This window comes from Rhea pennata, chromosome 19 (genome assembly GCF_028389875.1).
Source record: "Rhea pennata isolate bPtePen1 chromosome 19, bPtePen1.pri, whole genome shotgun sequence".
Classification (NCBI taxonomy): Eukaryota; Metazoa; Chordata; class Aves; order Rheiformes; family Rheidae; genus Rhea; species Rhea pennata.
In genome coordinates, this window is record NC_084681.1 from 241,655 (window position 1) to 265,512 (window position 23,858).

The 23,858-nt window shown below is 50.2% G+C and overlaps 3 protein-coding genes across 4 annotated transcripts; 1 reads left to right on the plus strand and 2 right to left on the minus strand.

Moving 5' to 3' along the window:
• Positions 1 to 320: 320 nt before the first annotated feature.
• DCXR (dicarbonyl and L-xylulose reductase) lies at positions 321 to 5,505 on the plus strand. The gene is made up of 8 exons (XM_062591841.1): positions 321 to 416; positions 491 to 588; positions 2,425 to 2,579; positions 3,788 to 3,830; positions 4,169 to 4,268; positions 4,421 to 4,485; positions 4,588 to 4,705; positions 5,193 to 5,505. Exons 1-8 carry the CDS (start codon positions 359 to 361, stop codon positions 5,294 to 5,296), a joined length of 741 nt encoding a protein of 246 aa, XP_062447825.1. The 5' UTR covers positions 321 to 358; the 3' UTR covers positions 5,297 to 5,505.
• Positions 5,498 to 10,650, minus strand: RAC3 (Rac family small GTPase 3). Of its 2 annotated transcripts, XM_062591843.1 has the most exons (6): positions 10,505 to 10,650; positions 8,523 to 8,594; positions 8,126 to 8,243; positions 7,396 to 7,458; positions 6,742 to 6,901; positions 5,498 to 6,607 (listed from the first exon to the last, which is right to left on the minus strand). In XM_062591843.1, exons 1-6 carry the CDS (start codon positions 10,537 to 10,539, stop codon positions 6,477 to 6,479), a joined length of 579 nt encoding a protein of 192 aa, XP_062447827.1. In that variant the 5' UTR covers positions 10,540 to 10,650; the 3' UTR covers positions 5,498 to 6,476. The 2 variants fall into 2 exon arrangements, with proteins under 2 accessions (XP_062447827.1, XP_062447826.1); XM_062591842.1 differs by lacking the exon at positions 8,523 to 8,594 and having other exon boundaries at positions 10,505 to 10,630.
• LRRC45 (leucine rich repeat containing 45) lies at positions 8,527 to 23,787 on the minus strand. Its single transcript, XM_062591840.1, has 18 exons — positions 23,556 to 23,787; positions 22,359 to 22,420; positions 21,397 to 21,467; positions 20,881 to 21,059; positions 20,098 to 20,226; positions 19,387 to 19,499; positions 18,769 to 18,827; positions 18,568 to 18,645; positions 17,483 to 17,618; positions 17,095 to 17,172; positions 16,795 to 16,906; positions 16,549 to 16,619; positions 15,473 to 15,565; positions 14,825 to 14,917; positions 13,728 to 13,901; positions 13,497 to 13,644; positions 12,834 to 13,057; positions 8,527 to 8,594 (listed from the first exon to the last, which is right to left on the minus strand). The coding sequence occupies exons 1-17, from the start codon at positions 23,785 to 23,787 to the stop codon at positions 12,861 to 12,863; spliced, it is 2,025 nt and encodes a 674-aa protein (XP_062447824.1). The 3' UTR covers positions 8,527 to 8,594; positions 12,834 to 12,860.
• Between the last annotated feature and the right edge of the window lie 71 nt (positions 23,788 to 23,858).

Here is a 23,858-nt window from a genome sequence, read left to right on the forward strand (position 1 = left end):
TGCAGGGTGCTGCATGAGAGATCCTGTGCGTCTCATAACGAGCCTGCTTTCCTATGGCCTCTCAGTATGGTGCTCCAGTGAGAACCAGAGCCAAAAAAAAGTGAGCTCGGAGCGCCTGTCTCCTGCGCGGTGAGCCCAGAGGGGGCCTCTGCTGCCGCTCTCCGTGGACGGGGCTGCTGCGCGGCCCGGCTCTGCCCGCTGCTGCCGGCTCGGCCGCGTCCGGGGGCTGCCCGAGAGCGGCGGCGGGCGGGGGGCGCATGTCGCCGCCCCGCCAGGCGCCAGAGCCGCTCCGCCCGCGGGCGCTGCCAGCCCCGGCGCCGCCCCGGCCCGCCCAGGCCGTAGCCCGCCCGCCCGCAGCATGGAGGCGCCGCTCGGCTTCTGCGGCCGCCGGGCCCTGGTGACTGGGGCCGGCAAAGGTGACCGGGCCGGGGCCGGTTGCGGGGCCGGTGCGGGCGCCGGTTCGGGCGGGGCTGACGCCGCCTCTCCGCAGGGATCGGGCGCGCCGTGGCGGCGGCGCTGAGCAGGGCCGGGGCCCAGGTCACCGCGCTGAGCCGCACCGCGGCCGATCTGGAGAGCCTGGCGCGGGAGGTAGCGCCGGGCCCGGGCCCGACACTCCGGCTGCGGGACCCCCCCCGCCCCCCCTGCTCCCTCACCCCCCATCCCCCCCCGCTGCAGGACCCCCTGCCCCCCTCACCCCCTGCCACTCCTGCTGTGGGCCTCCCCCCTGCTATGGGACCCCCCCCTGCTGCGGGACCCCCTGCCCCCCTCAGCCCCCACCACTCCTGCTGTGGGACCCCCCTGCCTCCCCGCCCCCCCCCCCGCTGCAGGACCCCCTGCCCCCCTCAGCCCCTGCCACTCCTGCTGTGGGCCTCCCCCCTGCTATGGGACCCCCCCCGCTGCAGGACCCCCTGCCCCCCTCACCCCCCCCCCACTCCTGCTGTGGGAACCCCCCCCCCCGCCTCCCCGCCCCCCCCCCCCCCCGCTGCGGGACCCCCTGCCCCCCTCACCCCCTGCCACTCCTGCTGTGGGCCTCCCCCCTGCTATGGGACCCCCCCCTGCTGCGGGACCCCCTGCCCCCCTCAGCCCCCACCACTCCTGCTGTGGGACCCCCCCCCCGCTGCAGGACGCCCTGCCCCCCTCACCCCCCCCCCCACTCCCGCTGTGGGACCCCCCCCTGCCTCCCCGCCCCCCCCCGGCTGCGGGACCCCCCTGCCCCCCTCACCCCCTGCCACTCCTGCTGTGGGACCCCCCCTGCCTCCCCGCCCCCCCCCGGCTGCGGGACCCCCCTGCCCCCCTCACCCCCTGCCACTCCTGCTGTGGGCCTCCCCCCTGCTATGGGACCCCCCCCTGCTGCGGGACCCCCCTGCCCCCCTCAGCCCCCACCACTCCTGCTGTGGGACCCCCCTGCCTCCCCGCCCCCCCCCCCGCTGCAGGACCCCCTGCCCCCCTCAGCCCCTGCCACTCCTGCTGTGGGCCTCCCCCCTGCTATGGGACCCCCCCCTGCTGCGGGACCCCCTGCCCCCTTCAGCCCCCACCACTCCTGCTGTGGGACCCCCCCCCCCCCCGCTGCAGGACGCCCTGCCCCCCTCACCCCCCCCCCCACTCCTGCTGTGGGACCCCCCCTGCCTCCCCGCCCCCCCCCGGCTGCGGGACCCCCCTGCCCCCCTCACCCCCTGCCACTCCTGCTGTGGGCCTCCCCCCTGCTATGGGACCCCCCCCTGCTGCGGGACCCCCCTGCCCCCCTCAGCCCCCACCACTCCTGCTGTGGGACCCCCCTGCCTCCCCGCCCCCCCCCCGCTGCAGGACCCCCTGCCCCCCTCAGCCCCCACCACTCCTGCTGTGGGACCCCCCCCCCCCCGCTGCAGGACGCCCTGCCCCCCTCACCCCCCCCCCACTCCCGCTGTGGGACCCCCCCTGCCTCCCCGCCCCCCCCCCGGCTGCGGGACCCCCCTGCCCCCCTCACCCCCTGCCACTCCTGCTGTGGGTCTCCCCCCTGCTATGGGACCCCCCCCCCCTCACCCCCCACCACTCCTGCTGTGGGCCCCCCCCCCCGCTGTGGGACCCCCCCTGCCCCCTCACCCCCCACCACTCCTGCTGTGGGCCCCCCCCCCGCTGTGGGACCCCCCCTGCCCCCTCACCCCCCCACCACTCCTGCTGTGGGACTCCCCCCCACTGCTCCCTTCCCCGCTGCAGGGCCCCCTGCCCCCTTACCCCCCCACCACTCCTGCTGTGGCCCCCCCCCCTGCTGCAGGACCCCCTGCCCCGTTAACCCCCAACACTCCTGCTGTGGGCCCCCCCCCCGCTGTGGGACCCCCTGCCCCCTTACCCCCCCCACTCCTGCTGCATCCCCCCCCCCCCGCCGCCGCTCCGGCTGCAGGACCTCCCCCGCCCCCCGCCATCCTGCTGAGTGCCTCCTCGCCACAGTGCCCCGGCATCAAGCCCCTGTGCCTTGACCTGGCCGACTGGGATGCCACAGAGGCGGCGCTGGGCACTGCGGGGCCCTTCGAGCTGCTGGTGAACAACGCGGCCGTGGCGCTGCTGCAGCCCTTCTTGGAGGTGACGCGCGAAGCCCTGGACAGGTGAGTGCCGCTGCTGCCCGGCCTTGCACTGGCGTCCAAAAGGCCTATGCTGATCTTTAGCAAAACAGTGAGCACAAAATTTGTGGCAAAGCTTTCCAGAAATTGGTATGTGTTACGAGGGAAAATAGCAGGTACCAGTGTCTCTCACATACTCTTGGAATGCCTATAACACTCACTTCCTCAGTGGTTCATTGCCTGTTACTGGTTTTGACTGCTTTTCTTTACTTCAAGTAATCACCTTCCACCCTGTTGTTAAATATCAGCCAGCAGCTAAGTAAAGCACTGAGGCTATTTTATGCTGTTACTGAGCAGTCAGACCCTTGCAGCTTCATCACTTTTACTTACACAGAAGGCCCCTCTAGCCAATCTGAGCAGCAGAGAAGCGTGTTAATCAAGCTATTTATCCAGAGCTTCCAAAATAGCACTGACCCTCCTGTATTGAAACACAATTGTTGATCATTCAGCTAGAGAAGACAAAGTTAGGTTAAGCTGTATGAAACTGTGAAAAATCAAACTCACTTATTTTCTTTGAAAACAAAACATCATTTGTAGAAAGAGCTCCAGCTGGGTGTGAGCTTTATGTAATGGGATATGGTGAATCTGAGAAGAGGGATCATGCTTTGTCCCTTCATTAAAAATGGCAAATGTGAAGCTATGTTGAAGAATTGATTGCTTCATAGCTAGATTATAAAATGCTCAGGTGCTACTTAGAGCACTGCATAGAATGGGCTGGTAACAACCTAAGGAAGGCTTAAATGGCTTACGTGGCAAATACAAGAAATGCTGTTTCTACACATTATATAGCAGATTTATTTGTTGCTTTAAAAACTCATGAAGGTTTGATTTGGCGTAAGAGGAGGCACTGGCGCAGGCCCAGACCTCTCTGTTTAAACTTTAACGATGGTACTAGATTAGTCCACCGAAGAACAGAGTCCTCCTAGAAATAACGTGAGGAAGCAGATTGCACCTCTCCCTCTGCACAGGGGAAGAGGCCTCTAAACAGCTTGCTTCTGATGAATGGTTATTGCTGAAAGTGAGTGCACTCATTCTTACTAGCCAGTCACCCTGGCATTTCTTACTATGTTTAGAGTTTCACCCAGTGTTTCCAAGGCGCTAGCAGCAAGTTGTCCTCTCTTGCCTCCCAAAACAATTCCTCTCTGGCCTGGGCTGCAACTGCTCTGCAACTTTCTGTTTTGCTTTATTTGTAGGACTCTTGATGTGAATTTTCGGTCTGTGCTTCATGTTTCCCAGGTGAGGAGGAATTATGACTACAGTTATCCAGTAAGCAACAGTGACCAAGTTGTTCAGCAGAGTGGAGATAAGTCTGTAACCTAAACTTAAACCTGACAATTTGTGCATATTGCCCATTCTCCCTCCCTCCCTCCCTCCCTCTCTCACACCCCCCCACCCCCCCCCCCCCCTCCCTCCCTCCCTCTCCCTCTCCCTCTCGTTTTAGAAAGTGTGAGGTTGCTGGGACTCAGTTCTTCTTCATGTTTTTGGCTTTCTTGTCTACTGTAATATCCCCGGAAGGTTCCCACTGAACACAATGGTGATTTCTCTCTCTGATTCTGGCATCCCTTTGTTTCTAGATTGTTGCTCGGCAGATGATTGCACAAGGGGTGCCAGGTGCAATTGTAAATGTCTCTAGCCAGGCATCTCAGCGTGCTCTGCGGGATCATGCCGTCTATTGTAAGTGTGTGTACCTTTAATCATCTTTGACTAGCTGGAGACTCACAGCCACCCAGGTGCTGGCTACCAGTTCTGGGGAAAGTGAAATACTTCTATGCAATCCAGACTAAGCGCTACGCACTTAAATGCCTCGTTTTTCCTTCCTATTGAAGGTTCTACAAAAAGTGCTTTGGATATGCTGAGCAAGGTGATGGCAATGGAGCTGGGGCCCCACAAGGTAGGATTCTTTCTGAGAGAAAGAACGGTGTGGAAGTTAAACACAAGTAGTTCCTCTCAGAGCAGTCTGGTTACATGGTGTGTTTGTTGTTCTTGGTCCCAGATTAGGGTGAACACTGTGAACCCCACAGTGGTTATGACTGACATGGGGAGAATTAACTGGAGTGACCCTCAGAAATCTGCTGCCATGATTAACCGGATTCCACTGGGAAAGTTTGCAGGTCAGTGGTGTAGACTTGCTACCAGGCTAGGCTCTTTGTCATAGCCACGCTCTCCCCTTAGTTGACATTAGCGCCATAGGTAACTTGCTTATTTTGTGGGCAAAGTCACAACTCTGCTGAGTGGCTGTAGCTGAATTATGAATCACTTAATGAGGACAGGCAAGACAACCTTACTGCTCCTCTTCTAGAACCCTCTCAGTTTAGGACAAGTGGAATGCACTTACTCTATTGTTCATAAATATGATCAAGTGGCGGGGGGAAAGTGTGTAGGTGCTTGCTGTGAACTAAATATCTATTGTGTGATTGCAACAAGGACTTTTGCATGTCCAGCTCCTATTCAAGCTGCCCAGCTCTCACCTGGGCTGCACTGTGTATCAAACCAAGTACAGCCAGGAGGTGGAGATTCTTCCCTGCTTCAATTACATTTAGAGGCCATTTAGTACCGCTTCAGGGGTGCATCAGATGGTCTCTGTGTGTTTGATTCCAGAGGTGGATGATGTTGTGAACAGCATTCTCTTCCTGCTCAGTGACAAGAGTGCTATGACAACTGGCAGCTCATTGATGGTTGATGGGGGATTTCTTGTCTCCTAAGATGACACCTGCTTTTCAAACCTGGCCTTAATTTTCATACTAATACGGCACAGATGTAAACTGGATGGAAACCAGTAAAAGCAGTAAAAAAAAAAAAAAAATCTTGCCCCATGTTGCAGAAGAGGGGCAACAGGGCTGAAACCTGTATAAGTAAGGCAGAAAATTACCATTAGGAGGCTTCTATATAATAAAGCTCAGATACACCGTCATGGAGAATGTTTATTGCACCAAATAAGGTTTTATCTTTCACTCTACATGATGATTAGAAACTGGACCTGTCTTTGTTCCAACCCTCTTCCCCCCACAACCCTTTGGACGCTCTCCCTGTTCCATCCAAATCCATAGAGTCCACCTTCACTTCCAGTGGGAAGGGAAGGGAGAAGCTAGCAGACTCCTCATTGCTTCTTTCACTGTCTTTAGTAGAAAAAAACAAAGCAGAGGCAACAACCTCAGCCCTGCTCTGCAGAAGCTGGGTTGTGGAGGGGAGGCCCTGCTAAAGACTGATGAAGAGGGAGCAGCACCACGCTGTCCTACCGTGTGCGCACATTAAAAGGCAAATACATCAACTGCACAGGGCTGTTTCACTCACTGAGTTTGGTTAGTACCCAGTAAAGCACCTAATGATTAGTTCTTCAGCCTTGCATCTCATTTATTTTTTGACGCCTTCAAGAGCTGGTTTTGATTCCTGTAACAGTCTCAGGCACATATCTGGTAGAGCACCGATTTGTTAGCCACAGCAGGCTGGGCAAGGAGACCCTACTGCTCTCCTAGCTGCTCTTGTCATTCAACACTACTTCTGTCAGCTCCTTCCCCACTCTTACAAGGATCTTCACCACCTTTTCACCCTGCAGGTATAAAACAGGTGTTTCCAACACAGGATGGATGTCTCAGCTCTTTCAGCTTGGAGTTCAGGAGAGTCACAACAGCCTGTTGCCTCAAGGAGCTACCTTGCCTTCCCCACTGTACCTCCCCTGGGGGCTCCACAGTCCCCCAGCTAGTCTCCTGCACCCACTGCCCCTTCACATCAACACTGACGTTAAATCAAAGAGACATTTAAAAAACACTGACTTCGTACATGATGAAGGGCCCTACACATCCCAGCCCCCTCCAGAAACACTCAGCTAATACGCAATCTGTCGGAGGACAACAACATGCTGAGCCAGCACCCAGGCCACAGCCCTCAGAACACGGTGCACTTTTTGCCAGGCTTCTTCACAGGTGGTGGGCAGAGCACAGCCCGGATGGCTTCATCAAACACCGTCTTCAAGCCCCGCTGCGTCAGAGCAGAGCACTCAAGGTATTTAACCGACCCTACAGGAAAGAGAACTCCAGCTCAATCACACCAGTCTTAAGAGGTAATAGTGTCCCTCACCCAGTAAAAAACAAAAACAAACAAAAAAAAAAACCCTCAGCACCACGGAGATTTGCCAGCTCACCAAACTCACCAATCTCTCGAGCCATGGCCAAACCTTGGGGGTAGGTGATAGGGGCTAGTTTCTTATCACGTAGCCTTTCAATGGTGTCCTTATCATCCCTCAAGTCCAGCTTGGTGCCCACCAGAATGATAGGTGTATTTGGGCAATGGTGTCGGACCTCAGGGTACCACTGAAACAGAGAAGCCAGATGAGAACAGTAGCTATGCCAGGAGATGCAGCCACCCAGATGCTTTCACTGTTAGAAGCAAGGATTTTAGTAATATCTGACATGCTGGCAACACCTGAACAGGATACTTCTGCCTATGGTTCTGAAGATGTTCTGTGGAAACATAGTGGTGTAGATGTAATAATGAAGGCACAGAGATAGGGAATCATGACAGACAGTATTAGCCAGCTCAGCACACACTGATTCCCTTAACTCCATTTTAGCTTCTAGGACATCATATCTCTTATCTTCTTTAAGTGTCAGATTCCAAAAGGCAAAGACTTAGACAAAGAACTCATTAATACAAGTAGGCTCCTCTCAAACTCCACAGACTATGAATGTTCCTCTCAAAAAATGAGTGCTAGAGATTGTGTCATTTTAAGTGTGGTGTTGAGTGGGACATAGGATTTCACTAGTTCCTCCCTTCCGCTGCCTCCCCTGGCAAAAGAACACATTACCTTCGCTCGGACGTTCTCAAAGGAGGCTGGACTCACAAGGGAGAAGCAGATCAAGAAAACATCCTGTGTGGAAACAAGAGAGTTAGTCATGTGGAAAGGAACAGCTAGAGATAATGGAGAGAGGGTGGAGAGGGAGCCTTAGGGAGGACAACTACCTCTCACCAGTGAGGACTGTGGCTATAATAAACTCTTCCCCATTAAGAGGATGAAAATAATTCACAGAGGGAAGAGAGAGATTTGGGGTATATGACTTCATCTTGATGCATAATACTGGTCTCATTATGTTAAGAGCCTGTGGCCACAAATACCTTAACTGTGGTACACTCTTCACACCTGACGGTGAAGGTAGCAATCATTACATGCAGGGAAACGCTACCAGTGCAGCCCAATAGTGAACTGTGCCATTGAGAGAAAATGGGAATCCAGAACATTGTTTGGCTGCAAAGAAGCCCTACTACATTCCTTGCAACAGACCCTGCCAGTGGCATGTGTCACTGTTCAAACACCATTACAACATAGGACTAGAATGGGATGATCTGTTGGGAGAATTTCAGCTGTGATCCTCCTTAAACAAGGAGAATTTTGGCTGCAGATGCAGGAACTTTCCTTAAAGGAAAATTAAAAGACTTTCCTTAAAGGAAAAACGGCCTGCTTAAAATCTGGCTGTCCTTGGGAGCTGCCCTGTCCCCAACAGGGAACAGTTACAGGTCAGTTCAAGCTCAGCACTCACCGTCTGTGGATAAGAAAGAGGCCGTAGTCGGTCATAGTCTTCTTGCCCTGCTGTATCCCAGAGGCCTAGGTTCACTGGCTTTCCATCTACCATGACATTGGCAGAATAGTTATCAAACCTGCCAATGAAGAACCCTCATCAGTGACAATCTTGTTATGACCCACATGTGACTTATATGAAATCCATGGGGGTAGTGAATCAGGAGGGAGCATGGTGGAACTCAGTTCCAGTGGGGGGTACTCTACCCTCCACACATACAGCTCTACCACTGGCATCGTCCTCACACATGCAGTTCATAGCCTGAGCAGGGACAGCCTCCTCTCCACCTACAAAGTGAACTTTCACACACGTACGCGTATTGAGCAAAGAGCGACTTAAGCCCAGGGTCACTACTCACACAGTGGGGATGTATTCTCCAGGAAAGGCATTCGTGGTGTAACTGATCAGCAAGCAGGTCTTCCCTACAGCTCTGCAGAGGATGAGAGTGACAAGCGTAAAGAAGGGTAGTACAGCAGGAAGCAATAAGGCAGGAAAACCTACCCTTTCCCTTACCCCAAAAATAAATTAGGTAAAAAAGTTAACATGTGAGGAAACAGATCTGTAGCAGGCTAGAATTCCCTGTCTGTCAGGGATCAGGCCTGAACTCACCATATGCACTTTGCCTGAGCACACACCTGACTGCTTTCTTCCACTCCTTTCCCCCCACCTTTGCCCCAGCAAAGAACCAGACAAAATGTATTTGTTCCAAGAACCAAAAGAGGGGAAATGAATGGGGGTTCTCTCCTGGGCTCTCTGTTGCTCAACACATCCAAAATGATATAGCAAAGTGGATAAATAGTGAAGTAAAAAATTAGTATTAACTCAGAATTATGCAAGTTCCCCAGGTACAGGAATTCAATGACAATAAACACAAAAAGGGGAAAAAAGACAGGTAAACATAAAGAAAAATGAACTTTAAATTGAATACTATCACTTTGGAGGAGATTTTGGCATCACTGTAGATCACTAAAAATATCAGCCCAGGATTGTTGAAGGTAGGGGCGATTGGTGGACCCAGCAGTGGCAGCTGGCATGGGTTGGATCTGGCTGACAAGAGTTAACATATGAACTTTAGTTAACCCTATAGTATAAAGGAGCTGCTTAGTTATAAGAAAAGAGGAATATCATGAGTACAGAAAACCTATTTATGACTGTGAAAGTTGTGAACTGTTGAGAACTTTCCAGAGAAGCAGACTGTGAGCACCAGCAACAGCTGGCTGTTAGGTTCTTGAGTGAATCTGAATGGCTCAGGTACTCTCTACCCAATTCTGTAACTAAAGTAACATGGGGAGAGAACCCAGGGGACTCCATGGTCCTGTAGCAGGACTACACATAGCACAGCTGAAACCACTGCACTAATTCATTTGTATTTCCCCTGGATTGTGTACCCTCTCCTGTGGAAAAGAGCAACAATGTAAGGAACCACTATGGTGATCTGCCCAGCTTTTCTCATGGACTATGTCCTCTCTCCCATGGAACAGGGGAGTCACTTCATTCATAGAAGCTGCATGTACCCATGATTAAAGTGTTTTGGTAGCCGAGTTCATTTAGTCTTCACACTGCTATTTTGGTCTTAAACTACAACACCAGCATGGAAATCTTTTGCTGAAGTCCTTGCTGCAGTGACTGGAAAAGCAAACAGAGTACTAGAAAAAGTTACTAAGCACAATAAACCTATTGCAGGCCCACATCCTGAATACAGATGAGCTCTCAGAAAGAATCATGTAGGAAAAGCCTGGAGAACACTGAGAGGGATGACAAGAGGCACACGGTGAGGTCAGAGGCAGCAACGCACTGCACTTCACCTCGGGACACAGACAATAAAAGGAGATTTGAGAGAAGCCTGTGAACGTTGTGATTTTTAGGGAGGTCACTGGGACAACTCATCCTCATACAGTGAGAAATAAGGGAACAGATTTAAAAGGAGGTATTTGTTTTCCTCGCACTACACCGTTTGGCCGTGAAGCTCATCCGCGTTAGGGGCCGAAGACCGAACTAGGCAGCGCACGGGCCGCGCTCGGGGCGCCCGATGCTCCCGCCGGCCCGGCCTCGCCGCCCCGCCGGCGGCGGCCTCGCAGCGCTGGGCCCGGCCGCGGCCCCGCCGAGAGCCCGCGCCGCCGCCGCAGGCCGCGCCCGGGCCGCGCCTCCCCGCCGCGGGGCCGCTCGGCCGGGCCGCGCCGCGCCGCGCCGCGCGGCCGCTTCGCCGGGCCGGGCCGGGCCGGGCCGGGCCGCGCCGCGGGGCGGGGCGGGGCGGGCCCGGCGCCCTCAGCGCGGCCGGGCGCGGGGCCCCGGCGGGAGGCGAGGCCGCGCCGCCTTTGTCCGCGCCGCCGCCGCACTCACCCGTCGCCCACCACCACACACTTGATCGCCTGCATCTGCCCGCGATGGCGGCGCCTCCGCGACTCCGCCGCAGTGACGGACCGGCGCGGGGCGGGGCCGAGCCGAGCCGAGCCGAGCCGAGCGCAGCCCTGCGGCGGGAGCGGCGCCCTGCGCCCAGCCCCGCCCCCGCCCCCGCCGGGAGCCCCGCCCGGGGTGGCGCCGCTCGGCTCGGCCCGGCCCGGCCCGGCCCGGCCCGCCCCTCCCCTCCCCTCCCCTCCCCCGGGCCGTGCAGCCGGCCAGGCGCCCTCGGCGAGGCCCGCAGGGACACTCGAGGGCTGCCCCGGCCACCCGCAGCCCTCACAGCAGGCGCCAGTGCCTCGACAGGAAGTTTTGGACCGGTTTTCAAAGGGCTTTGAAAGAGAAACGCAGAGTGCTCACATACAGCCGTCTTATCCTGCCCCATCTGCATCATTCCCTCCAAATCCCACACTACTCCAGCCATTGCTTCCTCCTCCTAGCAGCTGAGGAACAAACCATCGGTGAAGGGCAAGTTACTCATATGCGGCCTTTTGAAAGAGAACAATAGATGTTGCATAGAAACTTGAAGAGCTGGTCCGCACACGATATGACCCCCTCCGTCCAGGGTGAAGATTTAAAATCTGGTTGCATTGCAGCTTGCATCATGCAGCCACACTGTAGATTTCACCTCCACCTCCCTACAGAAGTTTCATCCTACCATGCTGAGAAGCAAAGATGCAGCAGTAGGAATCCTACATAACAATAACCTGTGGATTTTTCCATGTTACCAAATACTCTACCAAGAACAGAGACACTCACATCAAGGGACTATTTCTATGTAACAGGCTTTTCTTCTCCCCTCATCTGCTCCTCTACAGATGCCTAGGATCCAGACTACCTAACTACCAGCATAGGCTCTCTCCTCTCCATCAGTAAAAAAAGCAAGAAGACACTATTGCACTAGGTGACAGCAGAATACTGTAGTAAGTGTCACTGAGGCGCAACTCTCAGCTTCTTTGCTTTTACCTTGGTTCAGAACCTCAGTCTGTATACTTACATAGCTAATTCACCTCATGTAGATTTTCACTGTCTAGTGTTATGGCAAAATGCTAAAGCTCTTTATTAAAAAAGCAGTGCAAAACCCAGTATTTAAAACAGATCATGAACACAAAGCAGGCAGCACACACAGAAAGAAAAGCTTCATTTTTCAGCTGCCTTTTAAAATATGTACTTAAAATTCATTCATTCCCTGCCCCCCACAGACTCAGTGGGGAAAGGAAGAGAAGGCTCTCACATTGGTCTCCTGATAGATTTCTCTTCTTTCTCTGGTTCAGAGCCCTCACATCCCCTCCCCCTTTTCCATGTCACTCAATAGACATCTGTTGCCAAGAAAAGGAAGCAACATCCATCCCTTTGTGCTGTGACGAGCATCTCCCCAGTAGTGGGTCAGAACTATCATACTCTCCGGCCCAAGGCCCAGAAAATGGCACCGAATTCCAGGATCCTGAGAAGCCAGCAGGATAGTTTTATCATTTGTCATGGTGGAATAAAATCCTGCTGTATTTTGACCAAGGGCTGCAGTTCACAATGATGAAAAATAGAAACTGATCCTCTCTGTTTAAATGTCAGTTGATGCTGTAAAAGCTTGAATCATGGCCAAAATTCAGCTGTCCCAAAAGAATATGGATAGCCACTACATGATCCATCTCAGCATAGCTATTTCTATGTGTAATAAGCGCATCTCTGCTGCCCATCGCTACTGCCAGTGCCAAAGAGAGGCAAGACAGAAGAGCCAAAGCGAGCAAATCTGCCCAAGCCTTGTCAGTGGTCCTTGCATCTGCAGCATTCGGTAAAAAAGCGCAGGTGGCTAAGACCTAGTGTTTCCAGCAGCTTCTGGAGCCCATGTATATGACTTAGAGCAAAGTAAATGGCTCACATCTACAGGGTGCTATAAAAAAATACTTCTGCCTGTCATTTGCAAAATTTCATTGTGAATAGCCCTGGCATCTGAGTGCTTCAGAATGACCACTTCCCAGGGAACACACAGCACCACTAGTAATGAGAAGGTGCACTGACAGACTAGCACCATACAAAAGGACATTGAAATTGTTTCAAATGCTGTAGCAGTGCAAGGAAAGGGCTCGACATCATGAACTCAGACTCACCTGCCTCTACCCCAACCTTAGATGGTTGCTTCCATCAGTCCTTTATGCTGTCAGTAGCAGGATTTCTCAAGAGCAAGAGAGGATTTTCTTATGTTTGCAATCCCTCATGCCACTCCACTCAGACAAAACTATCCCACTTAAGAACGAGCTGTACCTGAGTTGCTTACCCTATGTGGATTCTTTAGGGCATACTCTCATTTCCTAGGACTGGGGGTTCCCAAGGGGGAGCCCTGCACGTATGCCATGACGGCATTCTGTAAGAAGCTTGCTCGCTGGGCCTCTTCTTCCCTTATTCTGGAGATCTCAGCCTCTTTCATTCTCAGTTTCTCCAGCAGCATGGAGATTTCACCTTCTTTGTCCAGTAGCGCCTCTCGGTGATTACTTGACTGGGCTGGAAAAGAATAACAGCATTACTACAGGAAATCAGGGTATTCCTAGAACAAACAGGAACAACATGTTGTAGCACAGTCAAGCGCAATGGAATCAGGATGAGTGACAGGCACATAAGAATTTGCAAGGAGCCTTTAGTTACATGAGACAATGAGAGAGGTTTTGCAAAATGTTACACCTCACTGCGCAGGAAATCTAGATATTTTACTTGCTATGCAGATTGGGGCAGTTAAATTTTGAGTCTTGGTCTTCTCTGTAAATTGAAGGTAAGTATCCCTGTAAGCATACCAGAATTAATTCATGGGTGCATACACAAGCAGGAAACACTGCTGTCACTACCTACAAGGATAAGTCAGCCCCAGGCCCACTGTACAGTGCCCAGCACTACCATTTGATAAGCACGAAAGGATAACCACATATAATCCTGCTACATCCATCACCTTTCAGCTGTCTCTCCAGGGCTGCAATCTTTTCTCTAAGTCCTTCTTGTGCTGTGCGTTCAGCCTGCAGGTGTCCAATCTGCTCCTGTAACTCCACTTTTACTTTATTCACTTCTGTCACCTTCTCTTGTTCTTTATTGTTCAGGTCCTGGCACAAATCCATGAATAACCAAACATCAGCAATTTGCTCTGCTCCAGTGATAAGCATCTCTCTGCTCCCATCCAAATTACCTGCTGAAGTTCCTCTATCTGCCTTCTGAGTCCATCAGCATGAAGGCTTAACTGATTGGCCTTGGCTTGGGCCTCACCAACCACTTGTTTTTGCTTAAGGCAACAGTTATAAGCTTCATCCCGTGACTCAGCCATCAGCCGCAGCTTCTCTTCTAAGTGTTCTAGTCGTTGTTGCTGTAAAATACAAAGGAAAAATAAAAGAAATCTGTCCTTTCCCACTCCTGCAAAAAGATTCTCTCCTTCTTGTCTACAACAGCACAACGCACCCTTGGTGGAGTCAACTGGCAGCAAAGAACAAAAAAAAGCTTAGCCCTAAAAGATACGGCACATCTCTCTCGCATTCAGGAGAGAATCTAAGCTGCCTTCTGCTCCAAGGAAAACATTCTGATGGAGATACTGCAAAGCCCAGTTCACTCACTGAAACACAGAGGCACTTCCTCTGGCAGAAGCACCAATGCCACCTCTAGTGTTTACACTTAATGTTACATTGTCTTCTCATCCATATTCTGAATGCTGTATACCACCACAGACACATGCCAGCTTGTATGTATTTGTAACCCTGTATACCATTTTCTTGTGATGTTATGTATGAGGAAAAATCCTAATAGAGGCTCTTGATGTATTTTCCTCATCCCCTTTTCTCTTTCCCAAGGTACTGACTTTATTGCCATTCTAAAGAAGTTCAATTCTACAGTGACAGTTCTTACCCAGCAGCAATAGCCATCTGGGGAAATTATTCTGAGTTCAGAGAAACAGAAGCAGCACATGAAAGCTGCTGATAAACAGAAGGATCGACCTGACTGCTACCTTCAAAAGTTGGTGGCTTAAATGAAACCTGCTACAACAATATCCACATCAATTTTGTTGTTACTTGAAAGCACTGAGCAAGCAAGGATATTGCTTAGATTTTTGAGATAATTCAGGCTTTTCAAAGCAGGCTTTTCAGAGCTTCTTCCTTCAGAAACGAGCCTATTTGCAGGACAGTGAAATCCAGAGGCAGGAGTTACTCATCAGTTTCCGAGACAAATGCATAGGCCAGACAACCAAATTCACTCCTTCCTGTAGAGGCAGGGCCCACAGATGGGTCTTCTCCTTACCTCCTCCAGCCGTGCCTGATTCCGAACTTTTATTAACTCCTCCTCTGCCTGGCCTCGCTCAGTAAGTGCAGCTGCTTTGACTTGGCTTAGCTCCTGCCAAAAACATATAAAAGATCGTTCCAAACAGTGAAGCTGCATCACTGCAACACTGACCAGAAAACAGCAGCAGCTTCCAATTGCAGGCTACAAAGTGACACAGCTGTTTCTCTCACTCAGGGGCAGGGGTGAGGTGAGAAGAATCCCAAATTACATACCTTTTCTCACCTTGAGATTGCCAACTAAACTCAAGGAAAGTTTCATTTATAGGTAGGAAAGTAACAGGTGAAACTTTCCAAAGACAGGGGAATAGGAAAGGGCAGCTCTGCATCTAGCTGGGGGAACAGATAAGGAGAAACATGCTACACAACTCACACGGACCACATAGGAAACTGGCAGAATTGAATCACGATAAGAGTTCAATTACGTTCAATAGAAACTTCATTTTTGCTCAAATAGAATCCACAAGTCTAACTTTTAGCTGTGAAACTGAACGTTCCAGTTGCTGTCTTCTGGCATCAGAATAATCTATATAGCTCTCCTGTTAAAATACTGACAGCCTGCTTCTGCCACTGCTACCTGATTATTCCAGGGCACCTGGCGCACTCTCACCTCCTCCAGAGCTATCCTGATGGCCTCCAGCTTCTGGATCCTCTCTTGCATAGAACGTTCACTGGCCTCAATGTTCTGCGTCATACAATCCACCTGCAAAACAGCAGAAACCATTTAAGCAAGTGCCAGAAAAGCATGGATCTCTAGGCATAATATAACATTGCCATTCAGCACGAGAAAGAGTATCCTCTTGTTGACACAGCTACCACCAAAAAGAACTCTTACTTCTCCCACAGAGCTCCAGTAGCAAATTGCAATACAGGCAGAATCAGCTCTCTAGAAACTGAAACTTTAGACAGAGATCCCTTCCAATCCAAGAGGTAAAAGACAGAGTTCGAGCCCTCATCTTCAAGTGGCACAAAACACCAGAAAGAGATTCATTTTCTATTTGTAATGTTGCTGAAATCTTCCTGGCAAATGTCTTTTCTTCAAAGATTTAGAAATCTTTGGAGAAATTATTGAGTTATTTTCAAGAGATTCCACACCTCAATAAATACTCTAAATCACAGCCCTATCCACATTCAGACATAATCCCTCTGCTACATCACAGAGAAAGTATCAGCAAGCTAAACCCCTAACAGGAGGCATGTCTCCATTTGCTCCAGCAATGCACCTTTTATTTCAGTATGACAAGACTGTATATTCATATTTAACACTATGTAAAACAAGAGTGACATAAGAACATAACAGTTCCTCCAGCCTCTCTCCTTCTCTTCATCCTAACCCTACCCCTAAGACCTTTTGCAGGCCAACCCGGGAAATAGAACCCCATCTCTGGCACGAAGAAGAGTGACATAAAGGACAAGCCTCTTTTGCGGAATCATATACTGCTCTGGCCCACGCTCTTGCAAGCTACAAAGTCTTGCTAGCTGGCAGAATGTCTTGTGATCTTTTCAGCTAGGCTCTGCTTGTAAAAATGGACTTTACTGCTCACTCTAAATCTAAGCCTACCAATTTAAAAACTTTTTAAGAGCATCTGACAGCAAACAACAGCCTCCAGAGAACAAACGGAGGTTTCCATATCTCAGGGCCAAAAATAAGCTAACCTCAGGAGGCTGCAGAAACCCCAGTCTTACCTCTTTTAATCGAAGGGATTCCATGTCTTCAAGGCTTTGTTTAAATCTTCTCTTCTCTACTTCTAAGCGTTCTGCAGATTAAAGGTAAGCAGATTACAACTAGTCTTCCTAGGCCTTTCTGTTACATAGGCCATGTTGGATCATAAACCTTTCCACCCTTTCTCTTTGGTTGTCTCTCACCATTGACTCATGGACAGTAACCCTATCCTGCAGGTGCTCAAGAGCTGTTTCTGCCGCTTCACTCACCCTCAGCCTGCACAGCCCGAAGCTTCAACTCTGCTGTTGTGTTAGTCAAGTCTTGTTTCACCTGGAAGAGCTGATCCTGTTGGACTTTGCACTTCTTCTCCAATTCATCCACCTACAAGGAATTTACCATCATAAAAGAGAAAATCTGAGTTTATCCTGCTATCAGCAGGAGTTGCCTGTACAGAACAATCAGTAGAGACACAAACAGTAGAGACAGTCTGCGCGAAGCAGCAGCTATACAGAAAGCAGAGGCAATTAGTGCCCAAGTCCCACCTCTCAGCCTTGGGCTTGCTTTTCTACCTGGTTTCTTAGAAGCACGTTCTTCTCACTGGTAGCGGACAATTCCCGGAAAAGTTTGCCTTCTCTATCAACACCTTCCTGGAAACAGAATAAAACCGAGAAAAACCTGTCACTCCCTCACCTGAGTTCCTGTACTGCCAACCTACCCCATCCAACACCACATCCAGCTAAATTCAACTCAAGCCAGAGTCACCATGGCTTCACTCTGCACCTAACACTAACCTGTCTATTTTACATAAGAACTTTTGTCAGGCCAGCCATTGTTAATCCACTAGTGGTAAAAGTCATGCTTGCTTATCCCACCCAGCACCCTCCAAATCCACAAGAACCAGGTATGATATGGCTTGGAATGCAACTCTCAAACCTAACCAGGACTTATCCAGCCCACCTGTTTTTGCTGCTGGAGCTCCTTAAGGTGGCGCTCAGCCATGCTAGTTTGTTCCTGTTTCATACCACTTAGCAGCTCTCCCAGGTTGTGCACCTTCTGCTCAGACAGAGCCAGGGCAGCTTCAGTCATCTGCAGCCTACACAGAGAGACACTTTCCAGAGAGTTCTTTCCAGAAGGACATTTCCATTGACTTCTCTACACCATACGGTACAAGACAGGGACACACATTTGGCAGTGGATTAAATCAGGATGGCTGAAAGATGTATTTTTGCCTCTGGGAAAAGGAATTCGACAACCTTTGTACCCAGCAGCCTCTACAAACAGTGACCTGGGACTTTTCAGAGCTTGCTGCCCTGCTGTCTCATCCTGTTTTCCTGGTGCTGTTTTCTCTGCCTGGACCCATTCAGAATTTGCACACTCTCACAGGAGAACAAAGCTGGTTATGTTACACCACTGCAAAGTTATTTAAAATTAGGGATAGAATTTTAAACACAGGTATCAGAAGTGACTTGCTTACTCTCTATGTGAGTGATACAGCCACACTGAAGCACGGCACAAAGAAACTACTTTGAGCTGACAGAACTGAACTAACCAGGCTTGCCAGTGCTGAAGTGACAGCTTAACAGTCTAACACTACTTTTGGGCAGTTCCAGTTCATTGTTCCTAAACACAGAATCTTATCGATCAGGTTTCTTCATATGTGCAGTAGTCCCCATGGGATACTGCCAACTGACAGGCAAAGCAGATGACCACAATAGACTCTTTCAGGTTGCAAATAGTTCAAGGAACACACCTGCAGCACCACCTTCCCCCCCAGTTCTTTTTCTCTCTTCTCCCTCCGTCATTCACAAGCTCTTACATCAATGCACTCAATTTTTATTTAATAACAGGCAAAATGTTTACTGTGGAAAAGCCATAGGCCTGATCTGACTACACCTTCTGGGCATTACTGCAGAACTAAGTGAAATACTAAGCCAGCCACTTAGAATACAGAATAAGAAAGATTATTCTCTTTCTTAGTAACTCAGCTCAGCACTGCCTACTACACAGAACAGTGAGAAAGCTAGAGTTTTCCCCCTCCATACTTGGCTTTCAGTGAATTCATAATAGAGTGCTGCTCATCCAGTGTTTCCTGCAGCTGGCTGACTCGTGCTGCAGACATCCTGCATTCAGGAAAGATAAAAATAAATAAATAAAAGGGCTAATATTTTGTTGGTAGCTCTGGTAGATGGAGAGGGCCCAATCCTGCTGCCAGAGAGCAGAAAGTGCCCAGAAATTCAACTCACCTGCTGCTCCTGGCTATTTCTTCTTTCTGTTTGTCTATGATGTCCATCAAATCCAAGAACTGTGAGCAAGACAAACATCAGTGAGAAAACGAATAGCATCAGCTTAAACCATTTGCATTTCTCATCTTTATCTTCCTAATGACAGCTGAAAACAGGTCAAGACACTCCTGTGAAAGAAAATAACTGGAGGCTAAACAGATTGACTACAGGTCTGATTAAGGTCATCAGCCACAGGAACTCTACAACATTAGGTGTCAGAAGCAAAACACCCATATTTACAGCTTTATCACTCGGAAAACATCAGAACAGTTGCAAAAGTAGTGGTGGAAGCATGAATGTGGGTGAAAAATCACCAAACTCACGCAGAATCCAAAATGAATATGCTCAGCAGCACATATCTCCATAATATGTGTCATGCATTTGATTCCTGGGCAACAGGGCTCAGGGGAAAGAAGTAACATACTAAATAACATCAAGTACTTCTAAAATCTAAAAGATACACATGCAAATTCAGGTGCACAACAGTCCTGTCACTGAATGGTTCATAAGGACATCAGCAAATAGCGTAAGATTCCAGCTGTCTCACTTGAACTGCCAACATATGAGGAAATTGCTGACCTGTTTAGCCTTCTCATTCTTCAAACTCAAAACCTCCTTGCTGAGAACATGGGTTCGATTGTGGGTCTCACTGAGAATTGTCTGACGGTCTTGGTTGTGATCCAAAGCTTGTTCTGACATAGAAAAAGCAGGAGAGCATGAATATGTTTCTATAGCAACAGAATAGAAAGCATTGCTATAGAAGACGGTACTATAGCAGCCAGGTGTCATTCTGTCTATCAGAAGCACCAGGATAGTAGCCTCTCTCAGACTGGTCTGTGTACAGAGACCACTTTCACCTTAAGGACACAATGGAGGGGAATCAAAGAGTAGCATATACCAAGTTATCAACACCCCAGCCACATGAGAACAGTTCAGCTCCAGTGTAAGTAGGACAATGACAAAGGACATGCTACATTAACCAAATCTAACTGACCATTGGTTACTCAGAGACAAACTACAGCCCCAAGTTCTTCCATGTTCACATGACATAGCAGTCTAACTCAATCCAAATTATTTCTTCCTCTTGCTGGTAAAAATGACATCTCCTACGTAAGCAGCCCACATTACAGGGCAAGAGGAAGCCATGCAGGGCAACACGGTGTATATGCTGTTAAGATAGGAAGTGGATGAGGGTGGCTCTCTTTTGGAGCAGTAAATATCCAATGTCCCTTGAGCACTGAGTTAGGAGGAGACTTACTGATTCTTTCCCATGCAACGAGTACTGCTTACCCACAGCCTTCAGGATATCACTGGGAACATTGTTCCCAGCCAGCTCCAGTCTCTTCAGGGTCTTGTTGCAGCGCAGGCAGTTCAACAAAGCTCGGCCACCCAAAAGCCCAATATTATTCCAGCGCAAATCTACATGGAAAGCAAACTTTCATCCAGGTAGTGACTCAAAATCTGCTGAGAGATACAGCACTCAGGAGTAACCATCCTCCTCACACATCTGCAGGCATGGTTAACTAATCCCAGAAGGGCTCAGCTCTTGCTATGTCCCCTTGCAAGATGAACAAGAGGAGGAAAAATGACTGACAAAACAGGAATGGAGAGAATGAATCCTAAGCAGAGTTATGTGCTGGGAGCTGTCCCAGCTTGACAAGGGAGTAAATCATGCCCCTCACATCTTCACCTTATGAGAGTTCCTCATTGAGGACAAAGCAAATGTAAAGTAAGTCTCAGAGCCTGATATGAGGCATGCCAACAGGATTCATGAATGGGAATAAACCCACTCCCTCCTCCACTAGGAACTGTTCTGCTCCAAGAACATAATCTTCATCTGCAGGTTTGGTTCCAGAGATGCCAATTACAGTTCTCACCCCTCAAAAGCCATAGGGCTGTGACCTCTGTTCTCTGCACAGTCTGCAAAATGGGAAACAGGAGTGGGAAATGGGAATGAAAACACTGAGCAGTTTGCAGAGATCCAGGCAGGCTGCAATCAACCTGAACACACCCAAAACATACACATGTACGTTTTTGTATGTGTTTGTGAGCGGACAAATTGGTCACTCTTACCTAGCTCCTGCAGGCTGGCATTTCGTTTCAGTGCCATGGCCAGTTCTCCCGCCCCTTGATGGTTGATCTGGTTATTGCGTAAATCTAGCCGCTGGAGAAAGCTGTTTGCTCCCAGTCCCTGGCAGAAAAAGGAGAAGCCCTCTTCCCACACACCCAGGCTGTTCCATTCCAAGATTAAGCTAGCGAGGGAAAGATCAGATAGGATTGGAGTTTGTCCTGTAACCTGGCAGTTTTAACAGCCTGCATAATATCTGAATGGGACACGGTACCTATTCAGATACCCATCTCCACAACAGAGACTCAGTTTCAGAGAGAAGGGTGCTGCTAAGGCCCTGCATCTTCACAAAGGGCACCCACCAGTTCTCACTCCTTCACCTGACCCATCTCTCACAAGAAAGGGCATCATCTGATATTCCTCCTGCCCAAGGAAAAACATCCTCACCCCTCATCCCTTTCCAATTTTGTTCTCCATCTAACAGGAATATAATAGAAAGAGAGATATGTGCAGCTGTTTACCTCCTGATGGATTTGTTCTGCCTAAGAAGTTTTCCCAAAGCTTCTGCTCCTACGACTCGCAGGTTATTTCCCTGAAACAAAAGTGCTAGGCAATCAGAGAGTTATGCCATGCCCCAATCCAGCTAGCACATCAAACAGCACCAGGTGTAGTTCAGCTGTAATGTGGACTTTTGCCTGCCAAAGATGGTCTGAACAACATTTGTTTCACGTGTCAATGAGCTTTCCAGAAAGCAAAACCTCCCTGGAAGAATAATGGATATTCTTCCGAGACATTATGACTAAGAACATTTGACTGGGCTCACAAAAATCACAGGACAGCAAAGGATCAATATGGTCCATAACAGGATAAAAAATGTTGATTCTAGATGAGCAGAACCATTGTAATATGCTTCATTAAGAGCACCTTGGCTAATACCAATGCAGATGAGAAAGAAAGGTCTGATATAGTTTATTATTGTAGATAATAAGGAACAGCTATGTCCTACAGGAACAGAGATTAGAAAGGCCCTCTAACAGCAAAGTGATCACCACATATGAAAATACATGCTTAGTTACAAGTCGCAAGCTAGCAGAAGAATACCAACAAACTCAATGAACTCCACAGAAGAGCGAGTTAAGCAACTATTAAGTCAGTGATTAATAGAGAAACTCAAAGAAAAGTCTACATATGCCCTATCTGACTGAGCAGCAATCAACAAAAAACATGCAGCAGTAACTCTAGCAAAACAAAAGAACTGGGAAAAAAAACACAGAGAGAGATAAATTACCAAGTAATTTGGGGGCTGCTGTAACATGGTGGATAAGGGGAGAGGACCAAGTCACTCAAGAAGTGGAAATTTACAGGACTACACATGCTGCAGAACAATCCTGTACCAGGATTTTCTATTCCTAACTCCCACTAAAACTGTGCTCTTACTCCCCTCCCTCCTTCTTTGTTTCGTTTTATGCTTACTCTAACTCACCTTCAAATCCAAACACTTGACTGTAGTGTTGGAGCAAAGCCCATGTAACAGAAGTTTGACACCTGGATAGAAAAAAAGAAAAAAAGAAGGCTCTTTACTTCGCACATGTAATCTTCTCCCTGAGCAGGAAGGAAGTGTGATTTCAACCAGCCAGCTCAGGAGATATGGCTACAACAAAGCATCTCACTCAATGAACAGTCAGTGCTGCTGGGAAGTGCGAGTCTGAAGCCCCAAGGATGGAGATTATATATTCCTAGAAAAAGAGGAACCTAAACAGAGAACTGCATCTTATACTATACACCTTCTTAACACAGCCATTAAAACAGCCAGGTCCGGACAGACCACAAAGACAGGATGATCACTGGCTTAATCTGTCTACACAACAGAGGCTGAATAGAGAATCACCCTACTATGTCCTACAGAATCCTAATCCAATACGTGCTGGAATTAATGATCTAGTGATTACAATTAACAGATTATCATTCTAATCACCACAGCCTCTAACAGCAGCCACCAAGAACCCCTTCATGCACATGCACAGCCAACAGGCCCTTGAACGCAGAAGGAAAACAGCTCTGTTTACAAGCATGTTCAGACTATGCTGTTGTCTCACTGTCTAGTCAAGATCACACAAATTAATTTGGTTGAAACAAGAAATATTTATTCTCTAGTCTATTGTCTTTGCTAACAGATGATTCCTGAAGATCAACAATTACGTTTTATATTGCTATTGGGACCCTACTACCTCAAAGGCTGCGATACAGTTCCCTTGCTGCCTGCAGCCTGACCACAATTAGGGCTCCATTGCAACTTCTCAGTCGAATTCTGCCTGGCAGCTCAGGCCTGGAGGGCCAGCATGCCCCTGACCAGGCACAGGGCAGGGCCGCAGCCACTGAGCATGCCACGGCTGCAGACGCCAGAGCACCTCCCTATCGCATTCACCGTGGAGAGGGTTTTGGCCTCCTATTTGTGGGTCTCCTATACAGGGTGAGAAAGTGCCAGGAAGGCGAGCAGGGAGCAAGGCTGGGGGCATGTGACTGGGCCTCGAAACAGCCTAGCAAGAGTAGGGCCAGCCTGCGAGGTGCGAATGCCACGCCGCTCTGGCTAACAACGGCCGGCGAGGCCCCGGCACGAGGTCGGCCACGGTGCCCACCGGGCACCGGAGCGGGCGGCCCGCGAGGCCCTACCGCGGCCCACCTTCCTCACTGAGCCCGCAGTCGCCAAGCGCCACCTCGGCGAAGGGTGCAGCGCCGGGCAGCAGCCGGCCCAGCGCGCCGCACGTCTCCAGCGAGAGGCTCTGCGCCGCGAGGTCCAGGCGGCCGCGCCCCGGCGCCGCGCCGGGCTCCCGCAGCCGCCGCAGCACGGCCTCCTGCGGCGCCGCGCCGCCCGCCTCGCAGAGCCGCGCGTAGGCCCGCCGGAACTCCTCCATGATGGCCGCCGCCGCAGGCCGCGTCTCCCCGCCCCTCCCGCCTCGAACTACAGCTCCCGGCGTGCCCCGCG